The sequence below is a fragment of the Drosophila eugracilis genome, unplaced genomic scaffold (genome assembly GCF_018153835.1).
Source record: "Drosophila eugracilis isolate 14026-0451.02 unplaced genomic scaffold, ASM1815383v1 contig_376, whole genome shotgun sequence".
NCBI lineage: Eukaryota > Metazoa > Arthropoda > Insecta > Diptera > Drosophilidae > Drosophila > Drosophila eugracilis.
In genome coordinates, this window is record NW_024573234.1 from 86,579 (window position 1) to 103,412 (window position 16,834).

At 43.6% G+C, this 16,834-nt stretch overlaps 2 protein-coding genes across 3 annotated transcripts; both read right to left on the reverse strand.

Annotated features, from left to right (window-relative positions):
- Positions 1-8,580: 8,580 nt before the first annotated feature.
- LOC108118505 (eukaryotic translation initiation factor NCBP) lies at positions 8,581-12,216 on the reverse strand. 2 transcript variants are annotated; one of them, XM_017231244.1, is made up of 2 exons: positions 12,109-12,216; positions 8,581-10,159 (listed from the first exon to the last, which is right to left on the reverse strand). In XM_017231244.1, the coding sequence occupies exon 2, from the start codon at positions 10,147-10,149 to the stop codon at positions 8,839-8,841; it is 1,311 nt and encodes a 436-aa protein (XP_017086733.1). In that variant the 5' UTR covers positions 10,150-10,159; positions 12,109-12,216; the 3' UTR covers positions 8,581-8,838. The 2 variants fall into 2 exon arrangements, with proteins under 2 accessions (XP_017086733.1, XP_017086734.1); XM_017231245.1 differs by lacking the exon at positions 12,109-12,216 and adding an exon at positions 10,224-10,331.
- A 1,914-nt stretch (positions 12,217-14,130) lies between these two features.
- LOC108118503 lies at positions 14,131-15,879 on the reverse strand. The gene is made up of 2 exons (XM_017231241.1): positions 15,714-15,879; positions 14,131-15,653 (listed from the first exon to the last, which is right to left on the reverse strand). Exons 1-2 carry the CDS (start codon positions 15,877-15,879, stop codon positions 14,131-14,133), a joined length of 1,689 nt encoding a protein of 562 aa, XP_017086730.1.
- Between the last annotated feature and the right edge of the window lie 955 nt (positions 15,880-16,834).

Consider the following 16,834-nt stretch of genomic DNA (forward strand, 5'->3'; position numbering starts at 1 on the left):
GTTGGCGTTGGCTTTCTGCAAAAATAAACTTCGAATGAATTTATGCATACGAGTGATTTGCGGAGCGGAAATTTGTTGCAGTTGCCACCGCCGCAAGTTGAGCCATTTCCAGTGCCAGGGAAATGAGCAAAAGGGGAAGGGGGGAAAAGGGGAAATGCAAACAATGAAATGCATTGAAAATTGAAAATCAATGAACTGTTATAATAACTTGCCGCAGAGTCAGAAGCGAGCATCCTACACATATCTACCTATATATTCATATATATTCATATGCGCAGCTCCGAGGGCACACTGTATGCATTGCCAGCCAGAACAGCACGATTACACTGAGAAATAAAATGGGAGTCGAATATGATACTCGAATATAGGAATATAGAAGCTAAGATCTAAAGTTCTCATCACTTAAAAAGGTTTGCATAGTTGGACAAGGATTGGATAAGTGAACCCCTTTTTCTCCCTCTGCAGAATATCCTTCCCTTTAAAACCGCGTCGAATTCAGGTCCAGAGCTCGGGCACAGCTCGTGCGTGCAGGTTTCTCTCTTCATTAAACATATGTAACGCGCTGGGTTAACAATGGGGAAGGATGTGGACGAGGATGTGGATGAGGATGAGGATAAGGCCGAGAGGACAACGTCAACTTCGAGTCGCATGCAGCGATTAAAAATTAAATGCCTTCGTATTAACAAACAAGCCGTCTGCCATTGCCAACGCTCGTCGTTCGTTTTTTTCGTTTTCGATTTTTGTTTTTTGGGGCAGAAACCAAAAGCCGAAAAAAATGGGGGAAAAAAATTAAAATGTGAAAAAAACGTGGGCGGCCATACGGACAATGGCTGCTGGGAAATGGAGTTGCAGTCCTAGAGTGGCGGGAGCAGTGGAGATGGAAAATCCTTTGGTGCATGTAAAATGCATGAATTGCTGGGCGCCACGTGTGAAATTTATGCACATATGTTGACAGCATTTAAGGGGAAAGACGACGGCGGGGAGATCAGCTTGAGTGGTTCTACTTACTCAGCTTCCCTGATATTTATTTTTCATTTTTCTGAAAACCGAATTCTGGCCAAGATTTTCCTCCAAATCCTTTTCTTTGAACTGCTAAAATCGTCTTATTCGGATTTCAGCTATAGAGTAGTAGTCGGAAACACTACTGGTTTATAAATTAGTACTTAGACTCCACTCTCAGTTTAATTAATCGGTCGAGGACATATGCATGGCTATATGGACAGTAGAAAACGCCATTTGCCCTGCCAATCGATGGCCAGCTATTGATTTGTGTTTCTTTTGAGCCACTTTGGTGACGTTGCATTATCGCTTCCACTTAAAAAGCGTTTCATTAGCTCACTTCCAATGGCTCCGCGTAGTTTGATTACATGGTCAGCGGTTCAACGAACTGGATTCTCTGATTTCATTCGATTTTCCTCTTCGAGGCGGGCAAACTTATGGTGTTCATTACAGCATTCCTGAAACATATGTATTTAAAACAGAAATTAGAACATCATTTAAAGAAAGGATATTATATTCCTATTGTTCCCATGACTAGGTGGCGTATGGGATTTCAGCTACAAATAGATAGGTAAGCTGCAGGCATGATTCGATGTGAAAATCATGGAATTTCCTTGATTGCACTCATGGTTTGGCAGCCAAAAGTCGCAACCAGCGGCAAGGACTTGGCCACACACAATCTCCATTGGTTTTTCTCATTCGGGGACAACGCTTAACCTTTTGTATTCCTCGTCATGCCCATACTTAATTATGGTTTTAATTTAGCTTTACATGACTAAAGCTAACAAAGTTAAAGTTTAGATTAAATATAAGTGACTGACAAGGGCCCTTTAAAGTTCTTGTTGCCAATTACAAGTGCTTTGAATCAATCACGAACGATTGCCTGAAATCAGGCAATCGCCTTGATTGAGGGAAAGGAAGGCTTTGCGTTAGAATCCCAGGTGGAAAAGCTGCCTCTGGAGGGTTTTTGCATTCTGCTTTGCATTTCCTCTGGCAATGTCTGTGGTCAGCTGTCTTTCCTGCATACAAATGTCCTTTTTCCAGACCCAAGCCTCCTTCATTTTCCGGCTGCTGCAGCTGGCGCGTTTCCTTGTCCGCGCAAATAAAATGCAAACAATGCTTGTATCATTTCCGTAATAAAATATTTATACAGGTATTTAGTTAGCCACGAAGCGGCAGCGAAATTAAGCGAAGCGCCACAAAAAAGGGAAGCAAAGAAGACAGGAAGAGCAGTTGGTCAAAATAACAACGGAGAAGCGGAGAACAAAAAACGTCTAGACATCATTTCTCAGTGGGGTTTTCCACCGGTTCCTCCCCCTCCCTTCTCGCGCACCCCCAGGAAATGTTAGATAAATCTGCTCGCGTATTTTTCGCAGCGATTTGCCATAGCTCATGCAGGGAGATGGATGAAGAAACAAAGGGAAACTGAGAGGAGAAGGGCCAAAAAAATGGCCTTCATTTATCTTGGGGCAGCTTACAGCTTACAGCATGCCCTGTAAAACCTAGGAAAATACACGGATTTCCACAAATTAAATTCAAATTCGTTAAGCGCGTAACGAGGCGGACGAGAGGTGTTGTGTTAACAGAGTTTGAATTATGATAAGTTCCCGGTCTGCTGGACCACCAAAACAAATAATCTATTCAGACATTCAAACTAATCAGTATTCCCGAGGCGAATCCTTGGCACCCTGCCCCAAACACAATTGGCAGCTGACACTCTGCGGTTGATTGGCAGCGACTGACCACAGCTATTTGTCGGGCGAAGCTTGTGTGACACTCATTTGCCATTATTTACCATCCGATATTTGCGGATAATGTATTCAAGGAGAGCCGAGGGGGGCCACCCCAAATCAATGGCCATCCCTAAAAAATTAATCAACATATATCTGATTTATTTAGAGGTCTGTAGGAGCCTGTGGAATCAGCCCAGTGCTGCCTTAAGGTTTCTTTCTCGTTTAAGTCTGTTCACAGAACTTAAATCTAAATATTACTCGATCGATTTAGGGCCGGCAATTTCCGGTCTGACTTCCCCCTTTGTTTAAACTTTTCGCCGTCTTGAATCCTCCTGCCATTTTCCCAATTTAACTCCGCAAATTTTTCCTTTTTAAGTTGCTCACGTTGCGGTTGCAACTGCGACGTGCTTTATCGCAGTCAGACGCTAATTAATCAGCAACGCCAGCCCATTGCATTGTTGTGGAAGCTGGATCTTCGTGACCTCGCCATCCACCTTTAGCCTCCTTTAAGCATCAGCCCCCTCCCGCACTCGCAATCCCCTCAGATGCCAGGCATGCAGATATGGTTTTCCCTCTCAAAAGAAATGAATTTTTACATAATTCGATGGCGCCCAGGTAAATAAGATTCGGCGGCATTAGATGCCCAAAGTCCCAGCTATCCGCGGCAAGCAAAAGCGCATTTTAATGGGCGGTCAAACTGAGGGGCAATGTCTAAATTCGAAATGTCAACGTTGTCAGCGTTGTCAACGTTGTCAACTGCGAACAGCGAACAGCGGACAGCGGACAACGAACAGCCAGGGAAAGACAAACAAACACATCTGCTGCTGACAACAATTAGAGTTGCACACACAAATTACACATAATAAGAATCACGAAAAGCTTTCAACTACTTTGTCATTCGCCGCGTTTGGGCATTTTCCTACTGAGTTGCTGAATGATTTCCAGCTTAGACTGGCACCGTGGCACCGCACCAAATCTGAATCCGAATTGCCATGACCCGAGACCCAGGGACCTGAACCCGAAACTGAGTCTGCACAGCGGGTCAGGGGTCAAGGGTCAAGAAGACTTTGCAGCCCGAGTAGGCCTTACTTATCTTTAATATTTTCATCTGTGTGTAACAATCAGCAGATATAGCCGCACAGGGCAGATCGTGACTGAGCACAGGCATTTACCTTGACCCACTAATGAGGGTTCTGTTTTTAGTTGCCGTAACTTCTAAATGGATTTGATGAGACTGCAAAAGCGATAATTAGAAAATATCACTGCGGAGTAGGAGTTTCTGGTGGCCATGGAAGTGATAAAACTGGCATACCTTGATGATTGGCTTTTTTGTTAAGGGCGACAATAATGTTTTTATGGAACATCTCTGGCATCTTAGGGCATAAAAACACCAACAAATTGCACAATGATTTTCCTTATTCAAACAACATTAAAAGTTCGGTAAACAATTTAAGCAATTAATAGAAAATGCCAAGGTAAACCCACGATACATAAGCCAGTACATTACATTCCAAGCACCAAAAGATACACCATGCTGAATCCAGGGTTTCGGCAAAGTTGTAGCTTAAAGACATCTCCAAGATAGCTGGCTGCAAAAGCTTAACCCGAAAAATTGTCAACGCGAATTACTGGCACATTTTTGCTTGAGGGGAAGCGGCGGCGGGGGCGGTGGCGCTGGCACGGGAAGGCAGCATTGATAGTAATTGCAAACAGCATGCACAATTGCAGCTTCTCGCTGGCAGCTTACGAAAAACGAGACGCGTAATAAATCCATAATCCGAGGCGACAATTTGAATCATTGCGCTGTAAATGTATGGCGCGCTCCGTGGGTGGGGCTGTGGGTTCAGGGGTCACAGCTGCAGGCATCCGAGCAGCAAAGACAAGACAAGACAATTGCAGCCCTGCCACTCTCTTGCCTTGCCAGCTTTCCTTGCTGGCCTTTGTTTTATTGCATTTCACTTTGTCTGGCTTTGGCTCGAAAGTTCGACGCCAAACCCATTTTCATCCTTGGCCTCCCTCTTTCGCCCTTTGCAAAATTGCATTTTATGCTCCTTCGCCCCTCGCGAGCTGCCCCCATCCCATTTCCCTCTGTGTGTTTGTCTTTGCCTTAGCAGTTAAAATAATCATAATAAAAACAAAATCCAAGCGCAAAAGCGAGCTCAAATCCCCAAGAAGAAATGTCAACATTTGCCAGCCAAGTGCAAGTGCACTTGCCCCAGCGTCAGATTAAGAAGAAAAACCAGGAAAACCCAGGAGAAGCAGGAAATTGAGGACTGCCTTCTAGGACTCGTCTGTCGGCTTAGTTGCCAGTTATCTTGATCACAGCTAAACAATCGATTCAATTTGAACTTAATGGAGTCCTGGTCGAGCAGAGGGCTCCACAGGTCAGTCGGAATAGAGATGTGCGGCCAAATTACCAAAAACAGTGGATATTCCTTTACAGAGCCGTGGACTTGTGAGGAAGATCAACCTCGCTTCTAAAAGTTATTAACCTGCAGTATGTTTTATTACACAGAGTGTCAGAAATTTGGTATTTCGGCTGGCTGGGATTGACGGGTCCACACTAACGATGCTACTTGATCTCCGGCCAAGTCCAACATGCAGCGTATTATTGGGGACCGCATTTACATATCGAATGGCACCCGTGTGCCTCGTGCGGGCAGCATTTAATTAATGCAGCTTCAAATTTGTTGCAACAATTTGGCACACACATTTCCTCCTTCTGTTTGCTCGGCATATTTCCTGTTCATATGAGCGGGGGCCAACGACTGATTGACATATCGTGCAATTGGCCATTTGGCCATTTGGCCATTGAACCCCGGCCCGACCAAAGGTAATCACACCAGCAACATGTCTTATTCACGACACAGGACCCACACACAGTGTTCCGGCATTAGCCATGTCCGTATAATTAGCACAAATTCGAAGCGGCTGAGAAGTCGCCGTACATGGAGAAAAAATAGGTTGTGATTTTGGAAGAAGTCAAAGTATGGAAATGAAATGATTATGATTACGACGGCTTTCGACCTGGCCGTAACTAAGCCAGCCAAATGGCCTTCGACAACTTATTTAAAATATATATCTGCCAGTCCTGCGTTTCTGTCTGTGTACTTGGCCTGGGGACTTGTTCGAGTATTTCCATATGACATGTTCGCCTCTCGTTCGGATCCTGAACATAAATTTTGTGTCTTGTCCTGGAAAAGCTGGGAGGACGAGGGGAGGCCGTTGCCTTTATGGATTGTTTATTGGGGCAAGTGTCAGAAGCAAGGCACCTCTTTGCCCTTGGCTAATGTCAGTAGCAACGAGGTGCCTCTTTTCAGCTGGTTAGGCTCTGCTCAGGACACGTGCTGAGGACACATAGTTCTCTGATTACCAGCAAGGAGGCCTCTGTGTCTTGAGCTGCTCAATCAAATGGTTGCTTTTCCCTTTCAGCTCTTTGCAATGTAAGAGAGCCTTTCTTTTCCCGTCTATTGACAAGTTTTTCAAGGCAATATCTTTAAAAATCAAACTTCACTAATTTGCAAGCCTTCTTGCTTACTTTTCACGTTCACTGGTTCTTCATAACCCAACAACTTTAAGAGCTTAAAGAGCGAAAGTTGAGACTCTTGGAAAACCTCTTACGAATCTTCTGGGCTTTCTTTTCCCAGGGTGTGTCAAGCCAAAGTCAAGCCACAGCCGACTATTTTGCATACTTAAATAAGAATAAATAAATTGAAATTCGTCAGCGCCTTACCTCCTCTAAGCATACATCCCCCTGTGGATACAGCACGCATGTAAATCGAAGCTTTACAACACAAATGCCACCTGTGGGGCCGCCCTTTTCGGGGTAGTTGGCAGCTTGAAGGTAAATTTGCTTTTCTGACTTTTTTGGGCACCATTTTTCCTTTTTCGACACTACAAACTGAATAGGCAAGGCACCCATCTCCTTTATTTATAGCAAGAAAGAGTCCTGTGACCGGGATTACCACCCCTTTTTGCACTCTGCATTTTGAAGGTTTTCCGATTAATTTTATTGGCAATCCTATTTTAACAGTAAGACCCTGCAAAAACTGATATTTTGGGAGTAAAATCGGGATTTCGCATATTTGGTTTGACGATTTTGTGAATTTCAAGTTTTAACAAATTTCGCATTTTCGATAGGGGTGTAACATCATCCAAATTTACGAAAAATGGCGAAAGTTTTACTTTTCAAGGTGGGGATGCAGTTTTGTTGAAAATCAAATTACGAGCTCAAGGAGGTATTACAATCCAAATTTGGACGAATATTGGCTTAGTTATGGCCATAATACAACCATTTTTGGGCGGAAATCGGGATTAGCAATATTTCGCATTTTCGATAAGAGGTAACACCATCAAAATTTAAAAAAAATTATAAAAATTTGACATTTTAAACGAACACAGTTTGATAGGAATTTTAATTACGAGATCAACGTATAACATTCCATATTCCGACAATAATTGGCTTTGCTATGAGAATAATTCTGATAGTTTGGGACTAAAATCGGGATTTACCGAATTTCTCATATGACAGACATTCTTCCCACAGTTCTAGCCAAAAAACTGATTTCTTTATGATGATACCTTCAGACAGACATTTATTTTCAGGTTTACTGCCGGGGGAAGCTGCTTTGCAGGAATTTCCCTTAATGAGGAAACTGCTGCGGCCATAAAAATCGTTAAAGTGTTTAATCAGTGGATTTGCTCGCTTGGCACAATGGAATGAAATTAAGTGCCATAAATCAATTGCGAAAATAGCACCGCATTTATGGCCAGTACACGGAAAACCACCTGGGCCTTGACCTTTTAATGTGGAGTCACCAGAACTTTGTATTAATGGAATTTTCACATAGGGAAAAAGGCTTTCGAAAACGCTAAAGGAAATGTTTGAAGAGAAAAACAAAAAGAATCGCAAAATCCAGTACTGCGGCTATCATATAAACGATAGTTCTGGCAGACGGTCTCGAATAGTGATTATAATCGAGAATATATTCTTGTTATATAGTCAGAAAACCTATCTTTTAGCCGCACTCACTTTTCAGAGAATACGATATGTCCTGTTACAAACTCTCTACAAACAAAGGGTATAAATAGGAATAACATGGCGCAGAAATACATTAAGAACATAAAATCCAATCGAACGTAAGTAATATGGCCAAGAACAGCAGGCAAGGACTTCACTGCCATGGGAATTCACTGGCCTTCACCATTATTCGGCTCACCTTATTTGACCACCCCAAAGCGGTAACAATAAAATGCCAACTGCCAATAAATGTCAATAAATCAAACATTCGAGCGCGGCCAAGTTTTGTGACGTCGTGAGCCAAGTAATTCCAACGTCCAAGTGCCCCATGACCGACTTGGCCAAAAAAGAATCAGCCACCAAATTCCTAAGCGTTCCGATGCACTCTGGACATTACCATAATTAGTTTTAGAGGGACGATAAATCCTGGATGATGATGTTGTTGCCTTGAATTGTTTCCAAAATTAAAATCTGTTCAATCTTTTAAGATATTATCTACTTTTTTTTATATGGGAGGAAAGTTTCCGAGATGTTGACCAAAAACAACGACGTGTGCAACGAGGAGAAGCCAACAAAGCAAAGAAAATCAAGACCTTGGTACATGTCCTTCGATTTTTAAATGGAAATGGGTGAAGTCATGCTATAAAGATTAATAGCTCATGATTAAGGATGAAACAGTACATTCTAGAGTACTCTCGACTATCTTAGCCCTAGCTAATATAGTTAATCTAGTTAATTAGCATTAACTTTTCTAAGATCAATATCGCAATCAGATTCACCTCGATATTTATCAAAAGCCTAAATGATATAACACCATTTCTATGTCTTAACACGGGTTATATTATATATATTTGTTCGCTTCGCAAGAGCAACGTTAAAATTTACATGTAGAACATGTTCAAGGAAGACTTCACTGGGGATTTGGCATCCGATCGACGTTAGAACGATTCATAGTGGATGGGGAATAGTCGAATTGTTGGTCATCATCTAATGGTTTCTAGTTGTGAAAAAATACCGAAAATAACTAAAAGGGGCAGGTGTCCGAGGCCTGCGCCGATCAGTTTGGTGTTTATGGTCGATGAGCTGTTATAGGATATATATTGACTTGGCGGTGGATCCCTGCTTAACCATGGTGTCCTTGTGCAGCTGATACTGCAGAACATAAGTACTATCCATATGCAGACCCTCGCGCAATTTGCGTCCGATTTCCAAGACAGCTCCCTCCTTTGCCCCGTCCGCGGTCCAAATGGAGATCTTGTTGGACTTCCCACGGATATTAACTACCGCGCCGCACAGTTCCTCTGCGAAGTCGCCGTCCTCACCGATCAGACAGAGCATTGAGTCCATCCAAAAGGTGTCCAGTTCCGTCTTGGTGTTCTTGGTCAAGCTGATGACCCATCGTCCTCCGCGGACATTGGCCTGATCCTCCCACATCGGTCGAATGCCCTTCTTAAAGAGGCAGTAGTCGCTGCCTATTTTCAGTTCCGAAGGTGGCTTGATGTGAGTCATCAGGCTCCAGAAGTTCTCCACAGTATCAAAGGTGGTGACCTCATGCAGCATTTCCTCCCAGCTCTTGGTGCGATCGTTCTCCAGATACCAAAGAGTCCAGCGGCTGTTGAGGGGGTGTTGCGGTCCCTCATCCTCCTCACTGACTTCACTTGCTGGCGCAGTCTCTACTGAATTGGACTCCTCCGGCTTAACTTCGTCTTCGACATAAATGGGTTCGACTGCATCGTATGTGGTTTGGTAAAGATTCGGCTCTAACATCTCATCGAGAGCCTGCTGCTCTTTAAGCTTTTTCTCAATCTTCTCTAGCAATTTTTGTTCTAAAGTCATCTTATCCGGCACCTCCTCCGGATTAATCTCCGTCATCTTCTCGGGCAACATCTCCTCCTGAATAGTTATATCTGAAACCTTCTTGAGCACCTCCTGTACTGTCTTTTGGTCTGTATTTTTTTCTTTCTCCTGAACCTTTTCCTTAACTTTCTCCTGGACCTTTTCATTTTCTTGACCCTTTCCTTTTTGCAGCACCTCACTTCCCTTGGACTTTTCAGTCTCAGCTACTTCCTCCTTGGACCCCTTCTGACTTACATTCTTGCTGCTCGCCTGACTAGAAGAACGAGGTTTATCCTTCTGAGTCTTCTTAGCCTTCTTGTTCTTATTCTTCCCTTGCTTCGGGGGCTCTACAGGTGGGGTCTTCTTTGGGGCGTTCTTCGAGTTCTGAGGCTTCATGGGCTGAGCTGCCGGCTGAGTAACTGCAGCCGCATTGGTAACCTCAGTGGGAGCTGCTACGGTCTGGGTGGCCTGTGGGGGCATATCATCGTTGTTGGCATTGCTCTTGAACATTGTTTTCGGATTGGCAAAGTTCTTCATCTTGTAAAAATTGTTTGGAAACATGGCGGTTTGTCTGAGGGTCAGGACACGGAGACAGTTAGATGGCGAGTCGTTTGGTTATCGTTTAAGGTACTTACTTCTACTCTACACTAATGCTTATTTTCGAAAACCTGCTCTGGGGCCGTGTTGTGTGCCTGGCAACGTGAAACCTTGAACAACAGATCGCACAACTCAAACTGACAGCAGACTCAGCACCGACTTATTTAAGGAAGCCCCGTAATCATGGCTAACTTAGAAACGTTTCCTTTATGAAAACATTGATAAAGAAGCATTCTCGTACTTGCAACTAATGAGACAATCACGCAAATTTATCTTCCTCCGCAAGAAGGTAAACATACGTACATAGCTCCTTTGAATGCGCGCTGGAAACTCTCGCTAAAGGGCCAAAAAATAAAAAGCAAAACGAGCGAAATCGACTGACCAAAGGCAGGACTGTGTGCAGAAGTTGCCAACTTTGGAAACCAATATTTACACACCCTCGGACAGAAAGATTCGAGTGGCTGCAACACCCCTGAAAAGGATGAGTGGCAACACACCACGCATTTCTTATTAGCCAGCACGTGGAAAGAGCGAAGCGGATCCACGTTGTGATTCTCCTTGGAAACTTATTGAGCTTCGAATAGCCGGAAGCACAACCCGGGTGCTAATAAAGGGCAAAGGGCAAATCACAAGCGACGAGGGACATTCCGCAACTCAAAAGTTGGCAGTTTAAGTGAGTATTGCACTTACATTTTCAGCTAGTGAATAATTATTGTAAGATGTTAAGTTACGGCCAAGTATTTGGCCAACAAATGTATCGCCTCAGTCACTGTTTCTAGTTACAAACTAAACACTTAGCAAATGATAGGGATAAGGACAAAGAACAAGTACATTGGACCAGATTTGCCTTGCTAAAAGGCCACTACGGATCTCATCCTCTGCATTTTCCAAAGCTCTTTAAACTTAAACGACATTCCAGGGGGAGGGAAAAGGGAAAGAAAATCGAAAACTGAACCATTACAAAGAGCTACACAGTGAAAAACCTCATAGAAAGGTCTTCTGTATTAAACATATTTGAGTACTTATGAGCAACTTGAACATCAACGCTTCCAAAAATCTTTTCAGTTATATATCAAGAACTGTTGATTTTCTTTTAGTGCACTAAAAGCAGTCTCGCCCTTCTTAGTTCTTGGCTAAGAAAAACGCAATGCAATTTTTTACTCCGCCTGGCTCCCGAGTCCCATCAGGCAATTTAAAGTAAATATTGTATTAGACGGGGTCAAAGTGTTGGCTAGATTTATTGGCAGCACATAAATCGAGGTCTCGCCCTCAGAGTGTTGACGTCTATTGAAAAATTATATATTCTAAAGGTAAATATGCGCACAGCGAAATGGCATTCGTTCAGTTTAAAGTTGAAAGCTGAAGGCTTTCCATTCCTCCTCCTTCCTGCTACCTATGGCCTACGACCTATGACCTGTGAGCTGTGAGCTTTCGTCGCTGGGTGAAATGTTGAAAATTTGGCTACCCCGAAAAACTGATGAAAATGCAAAAATGTTGTTCCCAGCTCTTTCCTTTCCTCTCGGCTGCTATGCCAATTTTAATTAACAAAAAACATGAACAGTTCCCTGTTGCGTTGGGTTGTGTTGTTTTGTTTTGTTTTGTTTAGTTCCGTTCTGTTTTGTTTTGTTTTGTTTGGCTAGTTTGGACTTTGTTCCTTTGTATTCTTATATTTAGTTGAATTGAGCGGATCGGAGGAAGTGGGGCTTCCCGTTTCCCCAGCTCCCCAACATTGCTGGGTAAACTTCCTCCTCCGAAACGCTCAATTGCATACTTTCGGGGATTCCGCGAAATAGGCAGTAGTCAATGAAGTTTAGGCTGGTCAACAGACACGACTGGCAGCCAGTGGAGTAGGAGGTTTCGAAAAACAACTGACAATGATTACTAATATCCCATATCAAGGCGTAGGTTTTGTGCTCCACTTACTCAATGCACTGCAGATCGCCGTAGATCGTAGATCCGTAGATCGCCTTGGCCGAATAAAATTTATGACTCACAGAAATCTTAAAAGTTGTACAAAATTTGAATGTAACACTACTTCTCTGATCGGAACATCTTGAGAAACTGATATATATATCGACGCTCACTATGCCACGCAAAAGCGTATTTGACGTGAAAGATTAAAGGGATTGCAATTTATCCCTTCGGACAAGAAGCACCTATAGTCTGTTTTGGGTTCCCGGAATAAAAGTAAATACTCTACAACATACCTTTGATTGGGTCAGGCATCTAAGCTGTAGATCGCATGAAGACTTTGGTCCGGCACTGAACCCACAGGCACTAGAAGCCATGACGATTTTATAATTATTTTCTAAAAAAGAAATAAATAATTAGCTCTACTCGGCGGTTTAGAATATACTTGCCTTAGAAGGTTTTTAATTATGAAACCCTCTGTTAAGTATAGTTTAATTTTTCACTGGGGACCAGAACGCCAGCGAGCTGCTTGATTCCATTATTCGACTGCATTTTCGGTGACAGCTGTGTGACGTGGCGCCATCGCCTGGCGTTTCCGTTTCCGTTTGGCTTCTGCTGTGTCCTCCATCGCTTCCATCGCTTTTCGGGCATTTTCCGTTCGCCTTTGAACCCGAATACAGTTCCATTTCCATTTCCAGTGCCTAGAGATTAGTATTAAAACATTTAATTAAAAAATCGCAGAGCAGTTGTTGTCCGCACGCATAATTTGCATAGCAACAACACTTTGTCCTGTTTATTCATATTATTAAATCGCCATTTGGGCAAATAATAATGAATATTTTCATCTTATGTCGCTTTTTTCCCCATTTATCTGTGCTTTGTGCGTTTTTGCCTATGTCTGTAGCTATGTTTGTACATTTGTGTAGTCGCGTTCATGTCTGCACATTCGCATTTCAATGTTTTGCGATTTGTGTTCTTGTGAAATGCAATTAATTAGAAGTGGATAAATGGTGCATGAGTGTGTGCAATTTCGGAGCGCAAATTAAATTAAATTTTATGTGCATTTTTGCATTTTTGCATTTTTGCATTTTTGCACTTTTGCATTTTGCCAGCGAGAGCATCGCTCTGAAGCTCACTTCAAGCTGCAATGCAAACACGTCATTTCGCATTCATAGAGCATTATGAAAATGCATAAACTGAAATTGAACCATAAACGCAGGCGGGATTATCAATTTAAAATGCTAAATTATGGCAAATATTTAAAAAGTCCTCAACAGCTGCATGCGCAGGAAATCCAAAAAAGAAACAGAAAACAAGCAATACATTGCAGGCCAAAGAGGGTAACCAGCCAAAGCAGTCAGTACAGCGGATGGTGGCCAACTGAAGAAAGTGGCCAGAACTACAAGCAATGTAAGCACAACAGAGGCCTGGAATGAGGTAGCACCCAGAGAACTATGACGTTAAGAGACACTGCCATAAAGGCCAGTAAGCAAACAGCCACTTTTCCATTCTTTATTATTTTAAATAATTTAAATGGCATAGGTAAATATACGTAAATGTGGATATGTATCAGCGCTTGCTTAATTCATTTCCTTTTTGTTGGGATAGCTTAATTTTTGGAACCTTGTTTGCCCAGCTGCGGGCAATTGGTTTATGAAAACCTGCGTCACCTTGCAGAGCGATCGATGAGGTGGATAGAGCAGCTTATCAATGCACCAAATATTGAATACAAATAAGTTTCACATTTAGCATTTGCCTTTTAATTTGGACAGCTATGGCTGTGGTACTTCGATGTTTTTCAATGGAGAATTTCTCTAAAGTATTATTCTATGTTCCTAAGCAGTTTTCTCACTGCATTTTCTACTTACAACCAAACAAAAAAAAAAGATAGGAAATCAATATTCAAGCAAAGGAGATCTCAGCCAATTGGATTGATCAGACTAAAGCGCACTAAGCCTACATATTAACTAAAACTCTTTCTGCAGAAGTCTTTCAAATAAATTATACTCTTCCTCCCATCTGGATCATCATTGATTAGGCCCTACCCATGGCCTCCTTCAGTTGCTGCTCATCCTGGGCCCGTCGCTTCTCCAAAGTATCCGCCAACTGTTGATCAGTGGGCAGGAAGCCCAATCTGCGGTAGCGCTCCTCAACCCTAGCCTGCAGCTGGGGCTGGAACCTCCAGATACTGGCATCTATAATGGGATCGATCAGCAGGGATTTGGTGTCGGGTTCTCGGTAATGCTGCATTTGGGCAAACTCAATGGGCACCGACTTGGCAGCACAGGCGGCTTTCTCGGTGTAGAAGAAGGTAAAGTGGTTATGCAATCCAACTGCGTATCTCGTGTCGTGCAGGCATTTGGCAGCCGCTCCACGATTGCAGTGTTGCCTCACCCGCTCCACATGTTGCAGCATATAAAAGGAGCTCGACAGATTTTTGTAGACCTTCGGACGCTCTGGATACCTTGGATAGTAGACATTGCGGAAACAGAAGCTCACCCACTCCGTGCAGTCCGCCGGTGTTCGGCTCTCGTAGTCTGGGACAACCCGGGCCAGTTCCACCAACTCCGGCCAAGTCGTTTTGTTTCCGAGGGGCATTATCACTTCGTCTATATCGAACACTCCCACATAGTCGAACTTGTACATATTCCGGTAGAAGCAATCGTTGTACGGTATCATCTCGTTCAAGATCCGATTAAAGCCATCAGACATCATGGCATAGTGATGGAAATGAGGTGGGACATGCGGTTCTCCTCTACCCAACGACATTGGGCGCAGCTCTACGAAGCCAGGGCTCGTGACCAGATAGTCCTTGACCACCCGGGTCATATTCGGATGCATTTGGGCGTCATAGAGTACCACTTTGTTGGCTCCCAGCAAGCGCAACAGTTCCAGCCACTCGATTAAGCGCCAGGACTTATCTTCATATGGGAAATCCATGGCCTTTACGCATACCACGAACTTTGGATCTGTTGATGTGGTGTTTGCCGTGGGCTTTCCTGGGTTTTTCGATACCTTCGTTGGCTGCTCGTCGACTTCATAAACCACTCTCAAGAGATTCCTTGCCCTATCACATTTATTAGCCACTAGGGAAACCATCTGGGGCACCACCCATTGATGCTTTCCCTCCGGCAGAGGGCAGCTTAAGAACGTTGGATAATAGCGCCGCGGCGCATGGCCAAAGGGCCACATCACCCTATGCTCCGAAACGGGAACTGTCACTGGCTTAGCCCTGCCCTCAAACCAAAATTGGCAGAAGATATCGGGGTACTTGTAAGAATCGTCCTTGTGCTGATTTACCATGGCTAGAAGGCGAACCAGTGGCGCCTCTGGCACCGTCTCCCTTTCATCGTAGTAGGCTCCGAACAGATAGTAGGTCAGGTTCAAATTAATGGCCCTCTGCCAGTAGGTGTTGTGGAAATCAATGTTCATCAGATCGGGCGCTGCTCCACAGCCTGCCGTTGGAAAATTCCGTTTTTCCCTAGCCACGAGCTCTGCTAGCGGAAACAAGGGCATCTCCTCACGAATCCATTCCAAGCGCTTCTCCAATGAGGGCACTAATATAGAAATTCGTTAGACCCACAGAGAGTTTGACTCTAGACTAGGATATATCTTACTTTCCCTTCGATCTACCAGCAGTTCGTCAAATATATCTACTTGGGAAACACGCCTAAATCGTGAGACACCATCGAAGCTGTGCAAATACAGGCCCACAAGGAAAAGCAACTTCAGGAAGATGATAACGAATAAGACGCGGAACAGGCGCGTGTAGCTCGACGACATTTCTACTCCGACTGATCCGGAAATCGCCCCCAGGTTCTAGTTATCAATTCTCGGCCCAGCGCAGGGCCGGAATTAAATGTACTTCAACAAAAAGCCAGCAGACTGCGCAGCGACTTCGACGTCTGTTCTGAACTTTTGTTAAAATATTTAATTAAGCTGCTTTCTTCATGCGTTTTCTTGGAGCGGTGACCTTATCGGTGGGAACTTGTAAATGGAACTGGGATACGTACACTTTGAAGGTGGTTTTGGGAAGAAAATAACTGAACCAAGCTAACTTAGGTAAATGTATCCATCTCAGAACTTAAATTCATAGAGAAATCGGATGTTTTGTCTCAATATTTATAAATGTGTATCAACTGTTCTCACATCCCTTGATTTTTATGGCCAACAGGGGACAGAAACGGAAAACGAAAAGTGAAACTCAGACAGCAACTGAAACACAAGCAGACACATAAAGCCATCCGAGCGGAATCAGGCGCAAGTTCTAAGAATAACAAACAAGGAGGGGGCGAGACTCACGTGTGAAATCGTTGCGAGCCAAGGATCCACAGAAAGTTGCCGCGAGGTGTGCAACAGACACCGGGAATGAAAACCCAAGCCCAAACGCAACCCCAAAAACGAGTACAACTAAGCGGGGAAGCACTGAGTGCACTGAGTGCACCTGGGCGCAAATGAATGATGATGATGTTGCCACAACAGCCGCAGGTAAAAGCAGCAGCAGCAACTTCTTTGCCAGACTCCTGAACAGTGTCAAAAAATGGCAAAGCCACGGATTACAGTTTTACTAGCTCCACCACCGCTACGGCTTGAAATAGTCTAACAAACTCTGCAACTTTAAGGTGATTCTATTCTGAAATTAAAGGAAGTTTTTAGGTTTCCAATCCTCCTTCTGTTTGTTCTCTTTTCAAAAATATTTTGTATCTTCGTTACAATATTTATATAACATGTTATTCTC